The sequence below is a fragment of the Elephantulus edwardii genome, unplaced genomic scaffold, assembly GCF_000299155.1.
Source record: "Elephantulus edwardii isolate Elephantulus edwardi_28Jun2011 unplaced genomic scaffold, EleEdw1.0 scaffold00055, whole genome shotgun sequence".
Classification (NCBI taxonomy): domain Eukaryota; kingdom Metazoa; phylum Chordata; class Mammalia; order Macroscelidea; family Macroscelididae; genus Elephantulus; species Elephantulus edwardii.
In genome coordinates this window covers 5,151,820-5,173,316 of record NW_006399805.1, presented here as the reverse complement: position 1 = coordinate 5,173,316, position 21,497 = coordinate 5,151,820, and the positions used below count along the sequence as shown (strand labels likewise).

The 21,497-nt window shown below is 47.8% G+C and overlaps 1 protein-coding gene and 1 pseudogene across 1 annotated transcript in view; both read left to right on the top strand.

Moving 5' to 3' along the window:
* Positions 1-9,155: 9,155 nt before the first annotated feature.
* LOC102844062 lies at positions 9,156-13,900 on the top strand (annotated as a pseudogene).
* Positions 13,901-15,449: 1,549 nt separating this feature from the next.
* Positions 15,450-21,497, top strand: part of AKR1B1 (aldo-keto reductase family 1, member B1 (aldose reductase)) — a 13,389-nt gene continuing 7,341 nt past the window's right edge. Inside the window, exon 1 of the mRNA XM_006887140.1 lies at positions 15,450-15,515. Within this exon, the coding sequence (XP_006887202.1) occupies positions 15,450-15,515 (66 nt within the window). The remainder of the gene's footprint in view (positions 15,516-21,497) is intronic.

Below are 21,497 nucleotides of genomic sequence, written 5' to 3'. Positions count from 1 at the left end.
GTCTGAGCCCATCCAGCAAACGCTCAGAAGAAGAAAAAGTCATGTGGTGTGCTCCCTCTGTTAAAGACGACAGGCCGAGAACCCTGAAGAGCGGTTCTGCTTTGCGATGCATTGACACGGCAGCGTTTGCTGGGGTCCTGGAAGGAGGACGTGGACAAGGTGAGGAGAAAGACCCATTGGTGGATATAAGAGGTCCACTCACCCTGGTGGTTTCTCAGGAAACTGTCTCCTGCCCAAGTGGTTTTCACCTAGTTGACGCAACCTTGCCTGCTGAAAGTGAAGAAGACTTGAAGCACTGACTGGTGAAGATCAAAGACTGCAGTTTGCAGTGTGGGTGCCATCTCCACATCAAGAAAGCAAACATCTTCACAACAGAACTAACACCCAACTTCATGGTAAACAGAAAAAGCATTGAGTTTATTAAGGATTTCATTTCACTTGGCTCCACAATCAACACCCGTGGAAGCGGCTGTCAAGAAATCAAGACAACTTACATTAGGCAACTCTGGTGACAGGACCTCTTTAAAGTATTAAAGAGCAAAGAAGTCACTCTGAGGAGTAAGGTGTGGCTGACCCTCACTCATGGTATTTTCATTCACCTCATACGCATGTTAAGGTTGTCCAGCAAGTAAAACTGGAGCAGAAATTATGCTTTTAAAGTATAATGTTGGAGAAAAATATTTAATATATTATGATATATAAATACGCATCTGAAAGCTGGACAATGACTAAGTATGACAGAAGAATTGATGCCTCTGAGCTGTGGTCTTGGAGAAGAGTCCAATATCTCTCGCACTCCCGAAAGAACAAAAACGCGTGTCTTGGCGAGGGTGCAGCCAGACTGCTCCTCGGAGGCAAGGACAGCAGAACTGCATCTCACGTACTTTGCACATGCGCTAGGAGGGGTTATTCTTTGGAGAGGGACCTCATGCTTAGAAAAGTGGCAGGTCGGCAAAAGAGAAGACCCTTCACCAAGTGGATTGACACAGCGACTGCAGCAATGGGCTCGAGCGTGTCAGTCAGAGATTGTGAAGTTGGCACAGGACAGAACAGAGTTCAGATCTGTTGCTCGTACTTGTCAGAACCTAACAGCATAACAACAATATAAAAATAGACGGCTGATTGATTGATATCGGGGATCCAGCCCCGATATGTCAGGAGAATTCCGCCAAAAGGAGGCACCAGGTTGAAATGAAGATGCGGAGAGACTACTCGCTGATGACGAATAGTGAAAAACTTTTCTTTTTCAAAAGCATATATAGGTAGCCATTGCATTATCTCTTTCCATCCAGGATGTTGACTATCAGGTCAAACATTAACTCTCACAGACCTCAGCACAATACAAAGATGTTTCACAGCATGTCTTATTGAGAGCTCTAAGAAACAAAGAGTTTCAGTAAATAACAGTCCCTAAGGTCTGAGACCTTTGGTCACTCTTATTCATTAACATACTGCTTCCTGGAGTTGTTTACTGTAGAAGGGATGGTCAAGCCAAGATGTCCTGCTGTTTTTACAATGCATCGCTGATCCTGCTTTGCAGGTGAGCCAGGCCCTGACAGATTTATTCTGCCAAAAGAACAGACTTGGCAGATGTAGGGCCAGCATACGCCTTAGTGGCAGGATTGGTGAGACTTTAGCTCCCATACTCTGGGCATGGGATCTGGAGGCTCCCGGCCCTGGCGAAGAACATCATGCTTGGTAAAGCAGAGGCTCAGTGACGGAGCAGAAGACCCTCAATACGACGCAACAGTGGGCTCAACGCACAGATTGTAAGGATGGCGCACGACAGGGCAGGGTTTTGTTCATGGGACTTGGGGTATTTATGAGTCACAATTTACTCAACGCCACCTAATAGCAATAACAACATCCACGTCCTGTGTCACGTATGTCTTACTGTAGATCCCAGTTTAAAAAAGAAATCGGGAAAAAATTAAAGGCCAAGGGTAAAGGGATCGAACATGTGCGTGCTGGAGTCAAACCACCTGGGTTTAAATTTCAACTAAGCCATGCCTCCGGAAACCCTATGAACCTGGAGAAAGGATGAAAGTTATACAAGCGTTCAGGTCTTTCATCCATCGGGCCACTATGAGTCGCCTACGACTCAATGGCACTTAACAACTACAACAACATTTGTAATTGACCTCATTTTCCTGTGCTTCAGTTTCCTTATACATAAAATAGGTTAGTAAGAAGGGGTTTACAAAGACTAGAAGGATCCCTGTACTCAACGGCTATTTAAAAGGTTAGTGGTTCAAACTCACTCAGCAACTGCATGGTAGAAGTTCTGATGTCTCATAAAGATTACCAGATAAACTCTTTAACCTGAGATAATCCTTAAATGAGAAGTGTTCCCTATAGTCTACTTTAAACCAGTTTAGCTTAAGTAGTAAACAAAGGTCGGCTTTGAGCACTGTGCTCTTTTAAGAATGAGATGTGAGGGACCGGAGGGAACTCTGTGGGCCTCGTCTGCAGTGTGTTGTTCTGGGTTCGAATCCCCCTGTGGCTTTACAAGAGCAAGAGGGACAGCCTTTTCCTATTCAGACTGAATGAAAGCTTCTCTGAGTCACGATCAACTTGATGGCAGTGCGTTTGAGTTTTATATGACATCAAAGTAGTAACAATAACCAGAGAGGTGATCCAAGAACCTCTGGGGACAGGCAATTTATGATAATGTGAGGTGAATCACTGTGAAAAGGAAAGTTAAAATGACTGCACATCTCGAAGAATGCAATCAGTGTCACTGGATTTGACACTAGAAATGGTTGAATTGGTGGCCTAGTGGTGAGAGAGAAGCTGCACTGCAATCCCCAAACCACGCGGTTCAAATCCACCAGCTGCTCTGATGCAGAAGGTTGGCCCATCTCCTCCTGCACGATTTACTGCCTCTGAAAACCCACTGGAGAGTCAGCTATGGGTCAGTTCAAACTCAACGGCCCACACCAACAATTCTTAACAACAAAGACATTTTCTTTTCTTTTCTTTTTTTTTACCATCAAATCGGATCTGACAGATGCAGTAGGAGATTTCCCCTCCTTCTCCAGCAGAGCATCTGGTGGGTTCAAAACACATGCCTCTGGGATTGTAGTGCAGCTTCTTGCCACTAGGCCACCAGAGCTTCCTAACAACAAAGTAATTTTTCAAAAATATTAGCCAAGAAAAACTTACAGAGGGGTCCTATCTTGGATCATTATCAACTTGTCTGCATCTAACAGCAGCATGAAGAGTAAATGATTTAAAGTATGTCATTCTTTAGCATCGTGCCACACACAGCAAGCACATGAAATGCTGGCTATTATTTTGGTTTGTAATTGTTTCTCAGCGTCTTCACGTAAGCCATTCACATGGCCTGATACGTGTTGAGGGTCAGTCGTTCTCTGTTGTCGTAGGAGAGACTTCTGTTGCACGCATCCTGGCCTCCTTTCTGGTACACAGGTGGATGGCACACTGTATTCTAATGCTATTGGACTGTACCCACCAGTAGGGCTAGCCAATGCATGTGGACCACTTCCAGGTCTGAGCATGAAATTGTCAGTTGGAGACCTTCTGGCTCGAGTTTTCCCTCCTGTGGACTTGGGTGAGTGTGACTGTGGCTGTATGTCCTAGGGCAGCCAGGGCCCTCGACTAACCAGTCAGCTGAGTGTCACACCACCTTCTCACTCCACTACATACCCGGATGTGTAGTACGTAATCTTTGTTTGATGAGAAGAGTTTCATTGAGATACAGGAATAGCCTGGAGATGTTATGGATTCGGTTCCATACTTGATTGCAATCAAGTAAACATTGCAGTGTGGCAATTTTTAATTTCCCAGTGCATATTAAAGTTATGTTGACACTGGACTATAGTTTGTTGAAACTACAATAGCATTTGGAAAAGTCTGAAGTATTGTCAGAATGTGCAAAACACCACAGGGAGGTGTGACATGAGCCCAGGCCTGTGGGGAAATGGCCCTGTAGACTCACTCAACACAAACTTCACTTTGAGAAAAACAAAAACAAAAAAAACCACAAATCTGTGAAATGCATTAAAGTAAAGCACAGTGAGGCAACATATAAATCACAGACCACAAAGTCTGTCTGCTTAACGTGTCCACGTGGAGGGCTGACTGTCGTCCCAGATTCCTCCAGGCCTTGGCTGCCAGGCCCACGATTGGAGATTTATCCTGTGGAAAGTGGAGAGTTAACAGAATTGTATGGTTATAGATGAATTGTGTCCCTCAGAACGCTATCTTGGAGCCTGATTACTGGACGTGTGAACACAGCCTAGACTGAGAGTAGTCTCTTCGAGACGTTATGTTAAAATGAGGTGCAGTCTGAGGAAGGTGGGTTCTAATCCCATTTTTACCAACTCTGCCTGCTGCCATCGAGTCGAGTCCAAATCACTGTGACAACACCCCCCCCCCCAAATCGGGTTCCCAAGACTGTAAATCTTTACGTGAGGGACCTGCCTGCTTCCTCTTCTGTGGAACAGCTGTGAATTCAAACTTGCAGTTTTTTATTAGAAGCCCAACAAGCAACACACTACACCATGAGGGTTCCTGAATCCCAACTTAGAGGTCACATGAGGAGAACAGATACAGAGAGGCATACAGAGAGACAGATGCATGTGAGGTTGGGTCTAAAGCCCAGGAACTCCAGAGCATGACAGGAGAGCAGAAGCTGAAAGCACAGAAGAGGATCTGCTGGTTAGACTTGTTGTGAGTCAATCAATCTGTGTTCCATAAACCCACCCACTTGACAGTATTTTGCCTGGCAGGCCTAGGAAACGAAGAATTGTTCATTGCCAATGATGATCACCAACAGCATGAACTGACAATGAGTCACTTCCCCTTTTACTTCTTCCTCATCTTATGGAGCTCTGGTGGGCCAGTGGGTAATAAATGTGATACCAACCCAAAGGTCGGTGGTTTGAATCCACCGCCTGGGGACTGCAACAATGGGTGGTCCCCTCCCGTCCTGTTTGATTTATTGCCTCTGAAAACCCACTGGAGGGCCAGCTATGAGTTGGTTCTGATTCAATGACACATAACAACCACATTATCCATATGTTACACACTTTTTGTCTTTCTGTTTTCCACACCTATGGTTTGTTTTCGGTTGGTTTTTTTTTTTTTTAATTTATTTTATTATTTTGTGAGTGTGTACTGTCAAATTGGATCTGACTAGTACAGGAGGAAATTGTCCCTCCTTCTCCAGCAGAGCATCTGGTGGATTCAAACTGTGCACTTCTGGGATTGCAGTGCAGCTTCTTGCCACTAGGCCAGCAGAGTTCCTTTTCCATGCCTTCATTGTAAGGTTTGAAATCGGGACAGGGTTGTATCCTTTCTCCACATCTATTCAATCTGTATGCTGAGCAAATCAATGGGAAACTGGATTATATGAAGAGGAATGTGGCATCAGCATTGGAGGAAGACTCATCTGTGTTACGCGGATGACACAACGCTACCTGCAGAAAGTGAAGACTTGAAGCACTTACTGCAAAAGATCGAAGCCTACACCTTCGATATAAATTACAACTCAACATCAACACAACAAAAATCTCCACCCCTGGAAAATAGGAAGCATCATGAGAAATGAAGAAAAGAATGATATTGTCAACGATTTCATTTTACTTGGATCCCTTTTACTTGACTGGTCGCAGTAGTCAAGAAATCAAGACACATACTGCATTGGGGGAATCTGCTGTGGAGCCGAAGAAGCAGTTGGACAGGACAATTGCAATCATAGCAGATTCTCAGCACATCTTTAAAGAGTGATGTGGTGAAAGTTTACAGAGCAAATTACTTTTCCTTTCAACAATTTTTACTCATTCTACTTCATGACATTAGTTGCATTTTCCCCAAAGTAGCAGCATCCTTTCCACTGTCTGCCTGGGTCCCCCTTTTCCATTCATCCTTCTGTCCTGCTCCTTCCTGCCTTCTGAGCTTTCTAATTGGTTTCAAAGGCTGCCTATGCTGTAAAATGGACACAGAAAGAAAGCAGGGACACGAGGAAGTGAATTCTGAAAAAGAGGGAAGGCTGAGGCAGAGGTCCTCTCCCAGCATGGCACTGTGAAAAGTCCCCTTTCTTAGTCGCCCTATGGTTTTTATTTAGTTTAAGCCAATCATCCTAAAAAATTTAATCTTTGGAGACTGTTTTCCTTATACTTAAGTGCTGGCAGCATAACGATGGGTAAGCTTAATCTTGAAACTAAGACCAAAGTTCAGACATGGCGTCCCCTCGAGTGGGAAGCTGGGCAGAAATCTCTGTTTACAGAGGGCATCCAGTATCTTCTCCGGGGGTCTGGGCGGAATTCTCTGTTTGCAAAGGGTGCTCAGTCCTGTCTGGACTCTGGTCTCAGCTGTGGCCCCGCTAACACTATGCGGGGGAATCCACATGTCTACCCTTTGATCTCTCTCCTCGTGGGTGCCTAGTTTTCACCCTAACTTTTTGTTCTTTCACCTTAGTGCTTTCTCCTATACACTTTTCTCCCTGTTTGTATAATTGTCAATTTTAATGCCAACCGCATTTCCCTTGCTTTGGGGGCGGGGGAGATGGTTTTACTTTTCATGCAGCATCTGCTGGGTTTTGGTATGCTTTAACTAAAATATCTCACTGCCTTTGAATGGGTTTTGGTCCATAGTGACTCTCCAACAGCTTTCTGAGACTGTAAATCTTATTGGGAGCAGATTGTCTCAACTTTCCCTCAAGGAGCAATTGGTGGGTTTGAACTAATGACCTTTCAGTTTGCAGCCCAACAAGCACTGCTACTAGGGCTTCTTTTAGAAGCTATATCTTATGTATGTACAAATTTATGTTTCAAATACACACACACACACATTCAGAGAACCAGAATAATAATTAGGGTAGGCCAGATGAAAGTCTCTAGGATATAAACTTTAAGGAGTTACTCATATTATTCCTTTTTAGGAAATATGTTCCCATTAAGGTACTCTGATGGCCCAGTGGGCAAGGAATTGTGCTGTCAACCCAAAAGCAGGTGGTTCAAATCCACCAGCTGCTCCACGGGAGAAAGACGGGCAAGCTCCTTCCCTGCAATTTACAGCTTCTGAGAACCCACGGGGAGAGTGAACTGTGAGTTGGTTCCAACTTGGAGGTAGTGAAAGAGAGACACATGTCCAAGCAGAAAGTTCTGCACCCAATTGCTTTCACATCAGTGAATCGGACGGGGAGTGGGGGAGTGGATGGGTGTGTGCTCCTTTCCTGCTGATGGGATTGTTGGTTCTGAGTGTGTAAAGATTCTTATTGCTATAACCATGAATTACTGGAGGCTTTCTCAGTGGATTTCATGGATTCATGATGTATGTGGGGCAACCTTGATGTATGCACAGTGACACTGTACAGCCATTCCATTGGCTACAGAATCCAAGAAAGGAGTATGATACTCGTATGTGTCTCCAACCCAACATTATTGTTGCTATAGAAATCCTACACGTCTGGGTTTTCTTTCACAGTCGTAAAACCCAGGGAAGAGAAGTCTAGTTTGGGGGAAACATTAATCCGTATGCAGTAACCTCTCTACTTAATTATTAAAACAACAGCAATGAAATCTCTTTTTGACATAAAATCCCTAACAAATAACTCTGTTTCCACCCCATGGACCTTTTTGCACAGGAGATTGACTGGCTGCGGTACATTGACTTGTGTGACCTCAAGTCCTTACTTCTTCACCTTGGGGAGCACTGGTGTCAGAAAGAGTAGTGTTAAGCATTATTAACCCTTCGGGAATTCCACCCCATCTCTGGCTCCAGGGGAGAAAGAAGAGGCAATCTCTACTCTTGCTTGGACACTGGCCTCAGGGTCCCCATGAGTCAGAAAGGACTTGAGCACTGAGGGTGTGGTTTCACATCTGTGGTTATAACCCCTTCTGGGAATGGGGATTCTTTGTTCATGTGAAAAAACAAGATGTGACAGAGGCTCAATGTCAAGAAGACAAAGATTCTCACCACTGGACCAATTGGCAGCGTCAGGATGTATGGCGAAGAAATTGAGATTGTTCACAGCTTCAGTTTGCTCAGCTCCACAGTCAACACTCTTGGCACCAGCAGTCAGGAAATCAAAAAGCGTATTGCGATGGGGAAGTCTGCTGTTAGGGACCTCTCCAAAGTACTCAAGAGCAACTGTGTCTCTCTGGAGACTAAAGTGCGCCTGATACAGGCCATGGTCTTTGCAATTGCTTGTTATGCATCAGAGAGTTGGACAATGACTAGGGAGGACAGAAGGAGAGTTGATGCCTTTGAGCTGTGGTGCTGGAGAAGAGTACTGAATGTACCATGGACTGCCAGGAAAACAAACAGATTCATCTTGGAGAGGATTAAACCAAGCAGCTCCTTGGAGGCAAGGATTCTGGGGCTTCATCTGACATGTTGGACATGTTGCCAGGAGGAATGGGTCCTTGGAGAAGGACATCATGCTTGGGAGGGTGGAGGGACGGCACAGGAGGGGAAGACCCTCTATGAGGTGGATTGATTCAGTGATTGGGGTAATCGGGATGGGAGTGTCAGAGGCCGTGCGGTTGGGGCAGGATAGAGCAGGTTTTAGGGCTGTTGTGCATAGGGTCGCTATGAGTCGCAAACAACTCGACGGCACACAACAACAACAACATGTGCTTTTAAGTCAGTTCCCTGTCTTTTTTTAGAAAAAAATTCAAGTATTCTGCCATGCTGTAGAAAAGGACAAAGGTAGACAGATAAGAGAGGGGCATCTCACCGCCCACAGCGCAGCTCAGCCCGAAACTCCTCAAGTCAGTTACCTTTGAGATATAAAGAGAGTGAGTTAGGCACGGAGAAGCCAGAAGAAATGGTGGAAATAGATGTCCTGTCACAGAGAGCTTGTCATCAGAAAAACCGATCTAGGAAACAAAAGTTAGAGCAGAAAAAAGTAGAAAAAAAGTGTGTGTGTGCACGCGTGTGTGTGTGTGTGTGTGTGTGTGTGTGTGTGTAAAAAATAAATGTATATAAAATTTATATGTTGTTGTTGCTGTTATATGCCGTCGAGTCGCTTGCCTCTCATAGCGACCCTATGTACAACAGCCCTAAACTCTGCTCTGTCCTGTGCCAATTGCACTGTCTCCGACACACCCATCCCAATTATTCCAGTCACTGAATCAATCCACCTCATAGAGGGCCTTTCTCTCCTGCGCCGTCCCTCCACTCTCCCAAGCATGATGTCCTTCTCCAAGGACCGGTATCTCCTTACAACATGTTCAAAGTATGTCAGACGGAGCCTCAGAATCCTTGTCTCCAAGGAGCCACCTGGTTTAACCCTTTCCCGCCAGGTCAAAATGCCCAGACAGAAGAACGTCGTGTAAACTCACTCTTTACTGCCCTGCCCCACCCATCTGGGAGATTTGAGGGGGGAAGTAGCAGTGGGCAGGGCAGTAAAGAGTGAGGTATTACAGGACGTTTTTCTGTCTGGCCATTTTGGCCTGGCAGTTGTGTCTGGGACTAAGTGACTCAGCCTTCTCTAAGTGCTAAAAAGGAGTAATTCTCAGCTACAGATTTTAAGGTGGACAGACAAGCCAACAGCCTCAGAAGGCTTCAGGTTTGGTATGAAGCTTGCCAAAAGAAAAATCTCTTCCTTTTTTTAGGGTATTGTCAAAGGTGGTTGTTAGGTGCCGCAAAGTTGAGCACGATGTATAGTGACCCTCTCTGAACAACAGATCCAAGCCCTTCCCTGTGCCACCCTCATCATCTCTGATTTTTTGAACCCTCTGTTACAATCTCTGTGTCAATCCTCTGTTACAATCTCTGTGTCAATCCATCTTCTCTTTTTCTGACCCTTCACCTCTCCCACCTTATCTTTTTCCAAGGCCTGGTGACTCCTACAAAAAGTCTAACAGGTGCAACAAGAAGTTTCACCACCCTTGCCTCTGAGGAGCACCCTGGTTGCACTTCCCCTAATTGAGAAGTTAGTCTTTTATTGTTCTCTTAGTTGCAGAAGGATGGGCAATCTCCTCCCTAGCAATTTACTGTGTCTGAAAACACATGGAAGAGTCAACTATGAGTCAGTTCTGACTCGACAGAACATTACAACCTTAGTTGCAAAACACAGTCCTTACTGTTAAGGTGAGCATATTTAAGACAGAAAGTGGTTTTCTTACTGCTGAGGTGTTACAAGGTGTTAGTTTTCTATTACTTTACTGATAGTTGAAAGTTCATCAAAAAGACAAGACACAAGCCGAAAAGTGACACGGACTCTTTCCCAGAGCTGAGAGAGAGAAAGAAATAGGAGAGCGCCTGATAGTCTATTAAACTCTGAGAAAGTAAGTTCACATTTGTTAAAGCCACGGCTTATGGTTGTTACAGCCACACAAGATAACTAAAAGGCATAGTGTTCTGCAGTGCAACTAGATTTTGTGAGATCTCTCATTTGGGACCAAGAAAACAAACAGATCTGCCAAGAAAACAGATTCATCCTAGAGAGGGTTAAACCAGGCTACTCCTTGGAGGCAAATATTCTGGGTCTTCATCTGACATACTTTGGACATGTTGCAAAGAGAGACAGGTCTTTGGAGAGGAACATCATGCTGGGCAGAGTAGAGGGACAGCGCAGGAGGGGAAGACCCTCTATGAGGTGGATTGATTCAGTGACTGGGGTAATCGGGATGGATGTGTCAGAGGCAATGCGATTGGCACAGGATAGAGTAGGGTTTAGGGCTGTTGTACATAGGGTCGCTATGAGTCGCAAATGACTCGACGGCACCTAACAACAACAACAACAACAACAACATCATTTGGGACCAGATAGCATTTGACTGTGTCCAGTCAGAGTTTTTATACAAGTCAAGTGGAAAACTATCTGGACCGGTTGGTTGTGTATAAATTTTCCTGTATAAATGGGGGTACTTTATAAGAAGTCACTAAATGGAAAATCACCGGAGTGGAGTTTAGAGAGGGCTAGCTCCTGAGTCATCACAGATGGATGGAGGCCCCAAGGGTGCGCAATTAGGGGAAAGATTGAAGGGTGACGGAGCAGAAAGGGCAGTCTGGGGCCAGGGACAAGCACTGTGGAGCGAGGCTGTTGGAAGAAACCATTGATCTCCCTCTGGGCTGCTTCCAGCAACTTTTCTCGTCTGTCTCGGGGAAATACTGTGATGGGTTTTGACCCGCTAATAGGTGTCAGGTGGCACAGCAGTTATGCATCAACCAAGAGGTTGGTAATCTGAAGCCCACCGGACACTCTGCAGGAGACATATGAAGCTGGTTGCTTCTGCAAAGATCTGCAGTCTTGGAGACCCTCTGGGGCAGTTCTACTCTGTTCTACGAGCTCGTTGTGAGTCATTGGCACTGAGATTATCAGGACTGTTCAACGTGTCATCTGTTGTTGTTGCTGCTGTGTGTGCCATCGAGTTGAAACCAATCCTTAGCTGAGCCTCCAGCGTGTTTTCAGAAGCACTTAATCTCACAGGAGATTGCCCATCCTTCCCCAGCACAGCAGTCGGTGGATTTGAACTGTGTACCTTTGGGATTGCAGCTCTGATTCTTACTATTAGGCCATTAGAGCTTCTTATGTATTATCTATCACTTCCTAAAATGGTACTGAGGAGCTCTGGTGATGTCGCACATTAGGGATTCGGATCCTGCAGGAGTAAGCTAAGCTGTCTCTTTCCATAGACACTCACAACCTTGGAAACCAGACAGAGGACTGATAAGAGTCAGAATCTATTCAAAGGGAGTGGTTTTGGAAAATAGCACAGGGTGAGGCAACGTTTCATTCAGTTACATATGAGGCTTGAGGAGTGCTGGTAGGGTTGTGTCAGGCCATTAACTGAAAGGTTGCAGTTCAAATCCACCAGCCTCTAGGTAGGAAAAAGATGGGCAGCCTTCTGGGAGACACAACATAGGGTCTTAATGAATCAGAACTGACTCTGTAGCAGTGGGAAGTAGACCAGGTTGCTTCGTGTCATAGCTGACTTGATGGCAACTAACAACAAAAGCAGCAGCAATTTAAAATACTTGATATGACAATATTACAGCTAACTTTTCTTATATGGGTTTAGTTTTTAACTCTCCCTCCTGTGTTCATTTGATTCCCAGAGAGTTTCTCTATAGTCCCTGCACTAATGGTTAGTTGGCTCAATGACTAGCAAAAGGGTTGGAGGCTCGACCCCAGTCAGATGAGCCTCCAATGAAAGTCCTTGTCATGGCTTCAGAAAGGTCACAGTTGGGAGCTCTGGAGGCCTAGTGGCAGGAAGCTGCACTGCAATCCCAGAGGTGCATGGTTCAAATCCACCAGATGCTCTGCTGGAGAAGGAAGGACAATCTCCTCCTGTACCAGTCAGATCCGATTTGATGGTACACACACAAAAATATAATAAAAGAAAGTAAATTTTAAATAAAGAGAGAAAGGTCACAGTCGTGGAAACGCCAGGGAGCAGTTCTACTGAGCACACACGGGGTCACTGCGGGTCAGAACTGACTCCACATTAACTGGCAACTACCACCTTGCCGTGACTTGCCCTGTTAGAAGAGTAAAGGCAAATGTCTTGAGTGCCTTCTGATCAAGCTCACCAGGACTTCCAGACCTCAAGAGACAGTGGCTTTTTTAGGAAGCACTGGGAATAATACCCAGGTATGCAGCTGCAGCTGGTCCCCAGGATGGCCAGCGTGAGACTGCCTGGGCAAACCCAAATCAGGTAAAAGCATTCAAGAAGAGTGCAAAGCAAACACATCCACACATATAGGAAATCATAAGGCAGCCTGGTGGTTGAATACATGAAGTGTTGGGCTGCTAACCAAAAGGTTAGTGGTTCAAATCCAGCAGCTACACCTTCAAAAAGATAAGTCTTCTCTTACAAAGCTTTACCGCCTCAGAAGCCTGAGGGAGGGGCTTCATGAGATGGAATCAGTTCTCTGCCAGTGGGTTTGGATTTGGAGGGGTTTTATTATAATAAAGCACATGGTGGCACAATCAGGAAAACTTCTTAGTGGCCACCAAATATTTGTGATCATCTGGCAAGTTTCCCCTGGGCAGCAAGTATATCATATCTGCCAAATATAGAAGCATTTTCTCAGCCTACTTTTTCACCACCCACAACTTCCCACAGGCTGAGGAGTTATGGGGCTGGTGGAGTCTGGGGTGGCTGGAAAATGTGTCTGTGATTACAACCATCCCGATGGTAGGAAAATGTTTACACAGGAAAAGCTAAGGCGGGGGGAGTAACTTAATCAAATGGCATAACATAGCCCATAAAACAATGTCCTAGCAGGAAAATGTGCAACAATGAATGAATGAAAATGCAACTTTTGACTACCAGCAAGCAGCCTCTGGCAGCGGCGCCACGGTTTTGCCGTGTCTGCGGCCATGAGGTTCGACCGGTTTCTGCACGAAAAGAACTGCATGACCGACCTGCTGGCCAAGCTCGAGGCCAAGACCGGCGTGAACTGGAGCTACATCGCACTTGGTGTCATCGGGCTGGTGGTTTTGTGCCTGGTGTTCGGTTATGGATCCGCCCTCCTTTGCAACCTGATCGGACTTGACTACCCAGCCTACATCTCGATTAAAGCCATAGAGAGTCAAAGAGGATGATACACAGCGGCTGACCTACTGGGTAGTGGCATTGCTGAATTTTTCTCGGATCTCTTCCTGTCATGGTTTCCTTTTTACTACGTGCTGAAGTGTGGCTTCTTGTGGTGGTGCATGGCTCCAAGCCCTTCCAACGGGGCGGAACTGCTCCGCAGGCGCATCATCCGCCCTTTCTTCCCCAAGCGTGAGAACCAGGTAGATAGTGTGATGAAGGATCTGAAAGACAAAGCCAAAGAGATTGCAGAAACCATCACTAAAGAAGCCAAGAAAGCCACTGTGAATCTACTGGGGGAAGAGAAGAAGAGCACTGAAACCACGGACTGGATGCAGCCTTCCTGCCCTCGCCTGCCCTTCCTGTTAGACCTGATGTTATAATAGGGACTCTGGTATAATCATTTTAATAATGTTGCCTTGGATACATTTTTTATATATTTAAAAAAAGGAATGTGTAAAAAAAAAGAAAATTCAACTCTTCTGTAAATGTTTATTAAAATCACAATTTTAAAAAAATGATAAGAAAGGTGGGGGAAACCGATGTTCTAACCCTGTTTTGGCAAGTAACAATGGAGTCTTAGTTAACCACTGTCAGTCTCTTCCCATCTGAAACAAATAAGGAAAACAAGCCAGAGGACACACGGGTCTTACAAACAGCAGCCTCTACTAGCCTGAGACCAGAAAATCTAGATGGTGCCCGGCTAACATCACCAACAGCTCCAGCCAGGAACATAACAGGAGGTGTGAACAGAGAGGAACCAGACTGAAAAAATCATTTAAAAATGCCAGGCTTACTGGTCAGATTGATGCTGGTGGAAACTTTTAGACTATGACTCTTAGACACCCTCGGACCTGAAAATGAACACACCTACCCTGCTCCCTACCCCCAGGGGATGAGGTACAGTGGGGTTATCACCTTTCACTGGCTCCATATAGTGAACACTCAGAGCACAACCATCAGGACAATCAACCATGTGTGACAAAAAGACCAGAATGTGCCCCAAAGCAAAGCTCAGGAGATAAGAAATGGCAGGGAGAAAAGGACAAAGGGAAGCTCAGAGACTCAGGGAAGGGTTGAAAAGAGTCCCTTGAGCAGAGGAATTGCAACTAATATGATGAACTATGTAAGAAGTGTTAAATGAGAAACCAATTTGCTTTGTAAACTTCAACCAACCGCCATATAACATTAAAAAATGGTTCATGGGACGAGGATGTGCAACAATTAATGAATGGAAATTCAAGTTTTCTGTAAACTTCCGTTAAAATACCAATAAAAAAATAATAACCAAATATGGTGCAAGGCATTTATTTCTCTGGCACACACATTTGTCCAAATTCAAAGTGCACGTTTTCGTACATCACGTGCATCAGCGTGATTTGTACCCCGAGAAAATACACAGCATCCTGGACTTCGGCAGTGGACATAGTTTTCTGAGCCCTTAAAAAGTGCGCCAGGCACGTTGAAGGACTAACCAACCAACATGAGTAAATTGCACGTGGAGAAACTGCTGGTGCCTTTTGGGCTGTGTACACTCAGTAGCAACAGAAGTAAAATGATATGTTTAAAGAAGAAAAATTAGTACATCCCAAAGCCCTCCATATTCTACCGATGTCTGCGATGCCGCTACTATTTCTAGGTATCTCCACGCGAGCAACGGGCATTCTAACACGTGAGCAGTGGCCTGGGGGGCAGTGCGGGGCGGAGAGAATCCCGCTAGGACCTCGCGGGAGATACTGCCTAGCGGAGCGCAGTGGAAAGTTGAGGCGGCGGGCTCCGGGAGTCGGACTGGCCAATGAGAAGCCGCGTTCTCTCAAGCGCGCGCCAACCACAGGCGTCCTCCTCGCCGGCTGCAGGGGCTATTTAAAGGCGCACGCGCGCACGTTCGCCACTTCTTCTGGAGTCTTGAGAGTGATCGTTGAGAATCTCATCATGGCTAATTTCCTCGAGCTCAACACCGGCGCCAAGATGCCCATTTTGGGGCTGGGCACGTGGAAGGTAGGTGCCGGACTTCCCGCAGCCGCGAGGGGCTCAAATGACCCTGCGCGACCCCGCTGCGGGTGCTGGGCCTGGGCGCCTCGCGCTGGCCTCCCGGCTCGACCCCGCTCCCGGCCCCCCGTGCTCCGGCCCCTGCTCCGCGTGCTCCGGCCCCGCTCCCCAGCGATCGCCCGAGCCGGGGGACCCGCACCGAGGCGTGGAGGGCAGGGGTCTCCAGGGTCAGTCCTGCCGGGCCGCCGGCACTCCCGGTTGGCGGACCCGGGGACGTGCGTCCCGAGCTGGCTGCACCCGCAGTGAAGTGGCCCCGGGGGTTTCGGGGGCTCGGACCACCGGCCCGGGGGGCAGGCAGGGCGCCGGCCTCGGGGGAAAGGGGCTCTAACTGCCACCTCGTCCTGCGGACACATCGGGGTGGGATCCCAGCGGGGCCCCTTGGTCACTGGGGGTAGAGGGCGAGCGTGGCTTGGATCAAAGTGGGGAGTGGGGCCCGCATCCCAGCGGGGACTGGGGTTCACTGCGAATGGGGTTCCCAGGGAGTAGATAGATCTTGGATTCTGCCACCCCGACCAGGAGGGGAAAGTGGGACTCCAACCACCGTGGTGGGGAGGGAGGCCTCGGAGTTAATGGGACGCTGACCCCAACTCACCACCCCAGGCCATGGGGTACCTCGAGGGGGACAGCCTGGTGTAGGAGCGACCTGGCCTTCCCTCCCAATTATCGGTGATCTGTTGTTACTGCACTTGAGAGCAAGCCGTTCACGGCCACCTGTTGTCTGTTGTGTACCCTCTAGTCAGAACGACCCATCGCTGACCCTCCAAGAGGGTTTTCAGAGGCAGTAAATCTCTGGGGACCATCCTTCTCCCAGGAGCAGCTGGTGAATTGGAAGCATCGGCAGCTCAATGCATTACCATAAAGCCACCACAGCTTCCTAGAATTTGGAAAATTTAAACCAGGTCCACTCCCTTGGGCTTGTTCAGACTCTTGGCAACTGAGTTAAAGGGTTTCCAGGTCCAGACTCTTCTGCGGGAAGCGGAGCCTTCCTTCCACCGAGTGGCCCACAGGCCACCCCCTCAGACCATTGGGCTAGCAAGCCGGTGCCTCGGCCCAGGGATGTGGTCTGTGGCTTGCAGGGATCCTGCTTCGAGGGCATCCCTGAGAATCTGGGTGTCCTGGGGTGCCCCCTCCTGGTGACCAGCTTCAGTGTTAACATCTCCTGTACTGCTGTCACTGGCGGGCCTCCCCTGTGTCCGAGCTCAAGGTGGCCACGTGTGCTGCTGAAAAAACCCAAGTGTTAAGGTTTTCTTGACTGTGAACCTTAGAGCAGAGCAGCAGACACCCAGGTGCCCAGAGCAGACAGTGTGGGCCACTCTGAGACTCTAATCAAAACAAAGAGAGCTCTGGTGGCCTAGGGGTAAGAAGCTGCGCTGCAATCCCAAAGCCTTGTGGTTCAAATTTACCAGCCGCCCCATGGCAGAAAGATGGACAGTCTTCTGTGCAATTTAAGACCTCTGGAAGGTCAGTTATGATTCAACAGCACATAGCAACAACGAAAACAGAAACCCACCCACTGCGGAGAGTCCATTCCGACTCAGGGCGACCCCTGGTCATAGTCTGAGGGTGTAAATCTTAACAGTTGTGTGCTGTCGAGTCAGAACCAACTCATAGCTGACCCTCCAGTGGGTTTTCAGAGGCAGTAAATTGTGGGGAGGAGATTGTCTATCCTTCTCCTGTGGATTCAAACCATGTACCTTTGAGATTGCAGGGCACTTTCTTACCACTAGGTCACCAGACTGCTTCACTTTCTCTAGAAGAACATTTAACCCACTAACGTTGCTTACGTGCCTCACAAAAGTGGTTGAGAATAAAGAATCATCAGAATATCTCAGATTGAGGGCACACGCACATGGCAAGATGGCCTTTGGAGAGGCGGGGTGAGGGAAAACCACTCTTCAAATGCTCAGGGTCTTACACTGCTTGTGTTACATTCCACAGCCCTGGGAACGAATGGGCGGTGGGTGCCGACACCAGACTGGGAAGGAAAAGCAGAACTGAGCAGCCAGCTGTGAAATGGGCTCAAGCAGGACGGAGGACCGCTGCCCCTCCCCCTAACACCTGCCGCTGGACAACAGACACAACAAAGCGGCTAAGCCTCAAGTTTTTCTTGGCCAGGACGAGCCGTCTGTGTTTCTTCTGCAGTCTAGTTGTGGCTGTGTGTAATTGAATTAGGGCCCCAGGGTGCAGCTCAGTTCCACCTGTCACCCTTGTTCACCGTAAGAGACAGTGAGAAGTGTATCCTGGTATTAGCAGATACTGCACTCTCACTGGGCACCGGATCTATGAGAAAACAAAGTTGCACAAAATGGTACTTGACTATCTTATATATTTCTGAGGCCATAATGACTTCAGAAATGAATCCTGTGATGTGTCATTTGAAAACCACTGCCCTTTGGTAAGTAAGGAGTGGGCATTTACATGTCCAGAACTGTTTCTGTGGACTTGATGCCCATGCAGGGTGATCCCATTGTTGTCTGTAAATTTTATGGAAGTGGCCACCAGGCCTTTCTGCTGCAGGGCTGTTGGGTGGCTGTGAATAGACAGTAAGTTGTCTTCTGTGGACATATGGGAGACCTTTCTGCTCTGGACTTGATGCAACTCAGCAGGGCTCTTCCTAGCAGCTCCGTGTCCCCAGTAGCTGTCACCTGCCACCATCCTCTTCTTACCTGTCTCTCATTACTGTTGATTCAGAACCGTCTCGTCCTGACTGACCCTCTTGAGTTTCCGGGGCTGTTGCTGGCATTGGAGGCGCTTGCCTGTCTCTCTTCCCCAGGATTGCTGGTGGTGGATTTGAACCGCCAGAGACGTGCACCCTTGGGGTTAGCAGTGCGACTCCTTATGGACTCGGCTGCCAGGAGCCGCCAAAACCCCTCGCTCCAGACGCTGGCTCTGTCCTGTAGCTAATGAGTGCTGTGAACAACCACTGGTCATACGTCATAGGTGGTGCCTAGAACCAGGGGCACTCACATACACACGGACTCTAGAAATGTCGGTGGAACCCTGGTTTTTGTTCTGTATTTTTCCATTATCAGTCTTCCACATCATTCCCCAACACTGGAGCCTTTTGAGACATTTCTTCCTAATGCCTTTCTCAATCCATGGCATTTTAAAACCATGATGTGTTGTCTGTCTGTTCATGTGGTGGTGGTTTGATGCCCCTGGTGTGACGGCATTGTCTTCCAGGCTCTAATCTTTGTGCAAGGAGATTGCCAGCCCTTTCTTCCGGGGAGCCTCTCGGTGTGGAAACTCTCTAACCTTTATTGGAGCTAGGCTTTTTACACTTGCTCTCCTTCTCTTCAGTTCTCGCCCCCTTGGCAGGATGTGGCCCCAGCCGAGAATAGAAGTGATGGCAGCCAGCACGCCGAGATAAACTTCTTTCCCACAGGAGAGCCAGCTTGGTGGCCAGCTCCCAGGCTGGGGAGCACAGTGGAGCTAGCATGGAGTGAAGGCCAGAGTCGGTTTTTCTGTCCACCTGCCTTTTGTCTGTGCTCCCCAACATCTTTCCACAGTCCAAGGCATTTTCTGCCTTGTGCATCCCATCCACCTCTCAGCCAAGCGTTGTGTCAATCAGGGCAGAACTGATTTGAGAAGAACAAAAGGAAGTGTGTGTTCATTGCCAAGCCTGATTAACTGGGATGTAAAATATTAGCCAGCTAGACGGTGCTTTCAGCAGGGTAAGGACAGCTGGAATGATAATGTCTTCAGTGGTCAGCTCTTTATTCTCACGTGTACCAGTCTGGGAGATTAAACCATGAAAGAAAGCACGGTGATCGCGTGCCCACCAGGCTGCCTTATCAGCTCCTTCAGCGACTAGTCCTGGACCACAGGAGGCAGCACCCCGGCCTTTGTGAATGTCCCTTGCATGAAGCCTTGCAAGTTGTGCATTTATTTTGCATTTACATGTTGGCATCTCTTGTCTTTGTTCGTGTGCATTTTTTAGGAGAGTTCCAAAGTGTTTAGGAGGGAAATTATGCAGAAAGTACATTCCCTCTTGTTCCCCTGTGGCCTTCCTGGGGCAAACTTGTTACACTGGTCCCTTGGGCTCCATAGTAGTAAGGAGGTTGGAGTTGCAGCATTGGGAGATGCTCTTAACAGGACTTCTGGGGAGATGCCTATAGTTCATATTGTCACAGTGGCCATGGAGAGGGGTGTGGAGTTACATCTGACATGTCTGGGTGTGAATTGGGTGTGGGGGAGGGGTAAAAGGACGGAGGACTCGGGGCGCCCCTCCCACCCCTTCACCCTGGCAGGCTTCCCGGCCGATGAGTGGGGCACCGGCTATGTGTGGGAGGAGCAGCTGATTTGAGATAGAGAAGACAGAGCTGATCTCGAGACATTGACATTAAAGTACTTGAGTTAGAGCGAGAGGGAGATGAGAAGTGTGAAGAGATTTAAGAGTCAGGGTCATTGCAGGATGGAAGGGAATGAATGATGCACAAGAAGTGAAGAGCTCGGCGGTTCGATCGCTCCAGCGTGAGACAGCCCAGGGAGAGGACCTGGCCCGTGAAGAAGCAGCAACCAGAGAAGCTGCCCAAGCCAGGCTTCTAGAGTGTTTGCACCAGAGTTTGTCCTCCGTGTCAAACGCCAAGATGTCAAGCAAGATCAGAACTAAACCGTGAGTTTGGATTAAGTTATAATAGAGATCATTGTTGGCAGATTTAAGTATTAGACAAGTGTTTTGAAGGGGAGAGTTAAAGAAAGGAGTGTGGAAGAGGCTGACTTTAAGGTGAGAGCTGTAAATTACCCTTAAACCATGACCTAAAAACTGAAAGTGTCTGCAGAGACAAGAAGGTTGGAATTCAGACATCAGCTCTTTGGAAGAAAGACAACCTCCTTGCGGTAGAGTCAGGACCAGTTCCTACCTGACCCTCCATCCCATCTCCAAGGCTGTACATCTCACAGGAGAATGCTGTCTTTATAGCCCAGAAAGTCCTCTGGGGCAGCTCCCTTTCTGTCACTTGGGATTGCTGTGAGTTTGAATCCACTCAGCAGCCCCTCAGGACAGCAGCTTGGACAAACCACATTCCCCTCTGGCTGGCTCTGCGTTGTCTCTGGTGAAGAATGCTGGATGAACATGGGGTACAAGCATCTCTGTGCCCACTTGGGCACTACGGTCCTGCTTTTCAAACTTCATGTAGTTGGAATCGTCAGCCTTTGTCCTTGGCTTCGGTTGCTTTGTGTTTGTGTTTCCTCTAGGGCTTCTCAAGGGAGCTCTTGGTGGCCTAGTGGCAAGAAGCTGCAGGTACGGGGGTTCGAGGCCACCAGCTACTCCCTTGGAGAAGGATGGACAGTCACCTCCCATGCGATTAACTACCTCTGAAAACCCACTGGAGGGTCCGCTGTGGGTCATTTCCGACTCTATGACACACAACACCAGGGCTTCTCATGACTTGAGAATCCATTCTTCTTCCCACTGAATAATCCATCCATTGCGTGGACACGGTTTGTGTTTGTATATCCATATGTTTAAGGACAGCTTGCTGGCCGACGGGCTCTGACATTTGTGAGCAGAGCTGTGGCAAACACTCTGGGCATTTGTGTGTACCATCGTGTGTTGAGACGTGGACAGACAGCCGGTCCCAGAGTGGCTGTGTTGTAGAAAGCAAGTTGGTCTCTGTGATTCACTCACTGGCTGGGCGGATTGCTTGGGGAAGGTTCTAGATCATGATCACAGGTGCTGCATTCCGGTGCACCGTCACCCCAGGAAGGTTCTAGATCGTGATCACGGGTGCTGCGTTTCCGGTGCACCATCACCCCAGGAAAGTTCTAGATCGTGATCACGGGTGCTGAGTTCTGGCGCACTGTCACCCCAGGAAGGTTCTAGATCATGGTCACAGGTGCTGCATTCCGGTGCACCGTCACCCCAGGAAGGTTCTAGATTGTGATCACGGGTGCTGCATTCCGGTGCACCGTCACCCCAGGAAGGTTCTA